The sequence below is a fragment of the Penaeus japonicus genome, unplaced genomic scaffold (genome assembly GCF_977035675.1).
Source record: "Penaeus japonicus unplaced genomic scaffold, GWHDUDI00000001_assembly GWHDUDI00000023, whole genome shotgun sequence".
In the NCBI taxonomy this organism is placed as follows: Eukaryota; Metazoa; Arthropoda; class Malacostraca; order Decapoda; family Penaeidae; genus Penaeus; species Penaeus japonicus.
The window spans coordinates 34,168,567-34,173,566 of NW_028234425.1; the positions used below are offsets into that span (position 1 = coordinate 34,168,567).

General features: G+C 40.5%; 1 protein-coding gene across 1 annotated transcript in view; it reads left to right on the forward strand.

Annotated features, from left to right (window-relative positions):
* Positions 1-5,000, forward strand: part of LOC122256941 (open rectifier potassium channel protein 1) — an 18,591-nt gene that overhangs the window by 12,416 nt on the left and 1,175 nt on the right. The window contains exons 4-7 of the mRNA XM_043021928.2: positions 1-11; positions 2,061-2,253; positions 3,496-3,719; positions 4,344-4,511. The exon at positions 1-11 is cut by the window's left edge and continues 135 nt beyond it. Coding sequence (XP_042877862.2) covers positions 1-11; positions 2,061-2,253; positions 3,496-3,719; positions 4,344-4,469 — 554 coding nt within the window. The 3' untranslated portion in view covers positions 4,470-4,511. The remainder of the gene's footprint in view (positions 12-2,060; positions 2,254-3,495; positions 3,720-4,343; positions 4,512-5,000) is intronic.

Genomic DNA, 5,000 nt, shown 5'->3' on the forward strand with positions numbered 1-5,000 from the left:
TTAAGGCAAAGGTTAGTAGTGTCTGATATTGAAATCAACTCGCATACAAAGTCAATGTTCTTTCTCCTCCCTCTTTTCTGTTAGGTAAATAATCAGATGATTTAAGGTGATCCAATTGTAATTCTTGTTGCCGTGGAAACTACTCCGGTTGCATGACTGATACCGCTGTCTTAAAAGTGGTCGAAAGCTGAAATATGTTATTGCATGGTTACAATCAACATTAACATCATCCATTACAATACTAGGGATTGTAATAATGCATGATATCATACTAAAAGATCGGAAGGTAACCAGTAAATACATACACATTGCAGGAGCAGATGTAGACTTGGATGATGTTAGTCTTGTTCATTCACGTCCTCTCACGAGTAAATACTTCGGCTGGTGTAGGCCAGAGTACAGCGAAGTAATATTTGTCTGTCGTAATGTCTGTGGATTGCATTAAATTTGTTTATCCGTCGAGGCCCTTGTGGGCGCCTGGGCGGCATTAGCCTACTATTGGTTTCGCGTGGCGTGGTGCCTGCGAGTTTTGTTCTCACATTTTCCTTTTTCGCCTTCTTTTAATCGATTCCTCTCTCTCTCTCTGCCTTTTTACGTCGGCGTTAACAAATCAAACAAGTATTATATGTTATGGTGTCAACGCCAGGTGCATATTAACTGACAGTCATAAACTTTTACTTTGACATTCAAAATTATATTACTAGTCATGTTTCTAAGATGCCTTTCGTAGTCCAGGTTTTAAAACAATAATGACTATGATAAAAGTATTGCAGGGAAACTGTTATCAGCATGCATTTTTTTTTCATTGGTCCTCTTCTTTATATTGTGCTGATGAACAACGATAGAAAGAATGGGTGTGTTTCTACCTATTTTTTGTATATTTGCATGACCTTATGCATGTTATTTATGAAATCTTAGTGGTTATTTAGTGATGCTGGTACCACTGCTATTGCTTTTGATAGTGGTAATTTTAATAATAGGTTTCTTTATTATCATCCTTGTTACCATTGCATTTTATAAAAATAATTATGTTTGTTATATATTAATACTACATATCTTGTTTCGTTTCTTTTGTCAAAAATATTACTGGTATTACTATTATTGTTATTCTTGTCGTCCAACTCACAAAGTGTGAAAACAAAGACGGGAAACAGTAGATAATGATGATAATTGTACCTGCTTCTGTTATCCTCAGTATCATAATTATCCTGCTTACAGGGGTTCAGTATCATTATAGTGACTTTGATAGCTATAGTAGCAATAGCAGCATAGCAGTGGTAACAGGATATCCATAATGAAAATGTGCTAATCAAATGACTCACCATCACCATAAACCAGTACATATAGGAACCATCTCAGGGTAACTTCCTTCTTCAGTTTGGCACTCAGGAATAACACCGTCGAATTCCAGACCTGTCCTACTTCCCCTTCCATACCAAAAGGAAAGTTATTTTCATTCCACGACCTCCATTGTCTGCCAGTTAATATCGCTATTCATGCCTTCTTTTTTTGCCGAGTTAATCCACAAGGCAGGCAGGCCGGGCCACGTGACCGACCCTCGCCCTGCCACCACGACACGTCAACTGCGCCCTTATATTGATCCTTTTTTTCTATCAAAGAAATCTTTACTTTTTTAATTTCTTCGTTTTATACATACATATACATAAATATGTATAGTTTACATCAGCATGCCTTAAAATAGATAATTAGATAATTGATAATTAATAATACACAAATATGTGATAAATATGTGATTGCGATTGAATGTATTTGAAAAAAATAAATAGAATAAAACTTCAATTGGTGGACATATTTCCCTCTTTCAAGACTATCTTACCATGAATATTTTTCATTTGTGCATTTATAAATTATAAATGTAAGCAGAATGAAGGTAAAACTTTCTTCAAGACGCGGAAAAGATCAAGTGAAGGAAAACGGCCACGCAATATACTTCAAATAGCTGTGTTCGGGATCTGGTACTCCGTGTTCTTGCGTCCGCCTCGCCGCCCGCGACTCATCCCCGACTCGCGCAAAGCCTCACCCTCGCCATTCCGTTCCAGCTGGACTCGAAGAAGCAGCAGTGCAGGATGACCATCGCCCTCTGCACCTCAGTCATCATCGCCATCGGCTTTGTGGTGTTCGTCTTCATCCCGGCCGTGATCTTCATGGTCGTTGAACACTGGTCGTACCTGGATGCAGTCTATTTTGCCATCATCTCTCTCACCACGATTGGCTTTGGAGACCTCGTGACCGGTAAAGCAGATTATTTTGTGTTTAATTTTAGACTTAATAAGGGATATGAAGCCTTATGAATCCTTGGGTGCATTGCATACATGGCTGTTTATCGTCTATTCTTACACTGCAGTGTTGTTTCAGTTGAAAAAGATATTGATTTGAATATTTAGGTCTAGTTAAATACGAAGAGGGATTCCACGTGACTTGGCGATATAGCTTTGGCTTCTCCTCTTTGCATGTGAGGCTAGAGTATATAGTCTTTTCCCTACACGTATGAAATTGTCACTGTCTAAATCCTGGCAGTTGGCCTCGAATCATTGGTGAGAAATGCAGTTATTAGGCAGTGCAGCCTCCTGGATAAAAAAATAAAAAAAAAATCCTAGCTTTCGAGGGCCATTTTGAGTGATGCAGTCCCTTTCAATGAATCATTAATATCCCGTATACTTTTTGTGCAAATTCCTCACATCCTCATGGTGAGGCGCATTAGGTTAGTAAAACAGATGCAATGATCAACCACTGCCTGAGTCTAACTTATAACTGAAAGAAGCTCTCTTTAGTCTTCCTGTCTAACAATGAAACTTGGATTAGATGGCAGTTTATGGAGAAGCCTAAACTCCCCTGATAAAAAAAAAAAAAAAAAAAAATCGTAAAATTGGCTCTGTGTTGATCTAGACACTGCTTTGCAAGACTAGCGTGGAGATTTGTTGTGATGGCGATCTCATTTTATGCCTGAGGATTCCCCTATTTGAGGCGAAGATGGTGCCCTTGCCAGACTTTGCTTTTGGCATCGCCGCTCGTGGCATGCACGTTCGACCTCGGCACTACGAGGAGAAAACAGACCCTCTAAACCACACCGACAGCTGTGGGCACGTGTCACCTGTCTAATAAGGGAAAACTTTTATGTGGCTATGTGGTACCGCGACTCGTTTGAAACATTCTATGAAGGGACTGGACAGAAAAGGGTGATTATTAAAACGACTGAATTCCACTGAAACACAGATTAGATGATAGTCAGAAATCATGTTGCAGATAGATATAGAAGCACGCAAGGAACATTGGAAGAGTAAATGTAGAGAAAGAGAGAGAGAGAGAGAGAGAGAGAGAGAGAGAGAGAGAGAGAGAGAGAGAGAGAGAGAGAGAGAGAGAGAGAGAGAGAGAGAGAGAGAGAGAAAGAAAGAAAAAGAAAGAAAGAATAAGAAAAATAAAGAGAGACAGAGAGAGACAGAGACAGACTGCGTGTACAATTGTCTTCTCCCCTAGGAACGGAGATGAAAGGCTGGGAACTGTACGTGTACCAAACCTACGTGACCGTATGGATGGTGGCCGGGCTTGCCTACTGGGCGACAGTGGCCAACTTCATCACAAAAGTACTCAAGTCTAAGCGCCAGAGCTCTCTCCTGCGAAGCGCTGAAGAGATGAAATTGCTGTTGCAGCAGATGGGCATCCAGAACAGCGACCCGAGGTTGGCCAGCTTCATGAGGCAGGTAAAGTAGGGGAAAGAGAGAGAGAGGAGGAGAAAAAGGAGGGGCGGTAAAGTTTCATAAGTAAATCGATGTTGTATTTGTATATATGTATCTCTCTCTCTCTCTATTTCTTAGTCTCTGTCTCTATCTCTGTCTGGCTCTGTCTCTGTCTGTGTCTGTCTCTGTCTCTGTCTGTCTCTGTCTCTATCTCTGTCTCTGTCTCTGTCTCTGTCTGTCTCTGTCTCTGTCTCTGTCTCTGTCTCTGTCTCTGTCTCTGTCTCTCTCTTTCTCTCTCTCTCTCTCTCTCTCTCTCTCTCTCTCTCTCTCTCTCTCTCTCTCTCTCTCTCTCTCTCTCTCTCTCTCTCACACACACACACACAGATAGACAGAGAAAAAGACATGAGAGACAGACAGATAGAAAGACAGAGCGTAGGGGATAGAGGGGCTACCATGACAATAACTAAAATTTGAATTCCACAGAGTACAAAACGTTAACGGTGAAATAGTAAAGGAGAAAACCAAAGTAAAGATAAGAAGATAGATTTCTTGTCCATTTTCACTAATTAAGAAGAAGATAAAAAAAAAAAACATGATAAATTATTTTTCTCGTACCCAAACCTCCCTCCACCTCTCCCATCATTGCAGCTCAGCAACATCATCGGAGTAGAGAAGGTTGCCCTTATCCATGACGTGGCTCACTCCTCCAGTACCTCTGCACCTGTCATGAACCCCACAGCGCCCTTGGAGAAACCCAGCGAAACCCCGTATTAATAGCTTTTCGGGGGGGCGTCGGCTCGGGGGGGCCTCGGCTCGGTAAGGTGTTTGTTGTTTGGATTTAGATTTCGTTTGTTGTTAGGTTGTGGATCTATGGCGAGGTTTTGCATTTGTTAGATATTTCTAACGAGAGGTTTTTCTCTCACGTTGTGGCCTTTTTTAGGCTGTAATTTGTATTTTTTTGGCCATTTATAACGTGATTTTGGATAGCTTCGAGTGAAAACCAGTGGCTTTATTGGGATAAACATCACATTTTATCAGATATATTACGTAAACACAAGGACTTTGCCTGTAATAGATAAAATTGCAAGGCCTCTCTGGAGTGATATACATGCACTTCTATGTCTTATGTATAGCTTTGCCCTAGCTTATTGATTGACAGGGTCACAGTAATATCTGCTTTACCAACAGTGTATGTCTCAGAATCTAACATGAACTGTACAAATCATCTAGGCATAGTTCCTATGCCTATTCATGTGTATACAATGTATATAGTATGAATAAACATATCAAAATCTAAATCTAAAG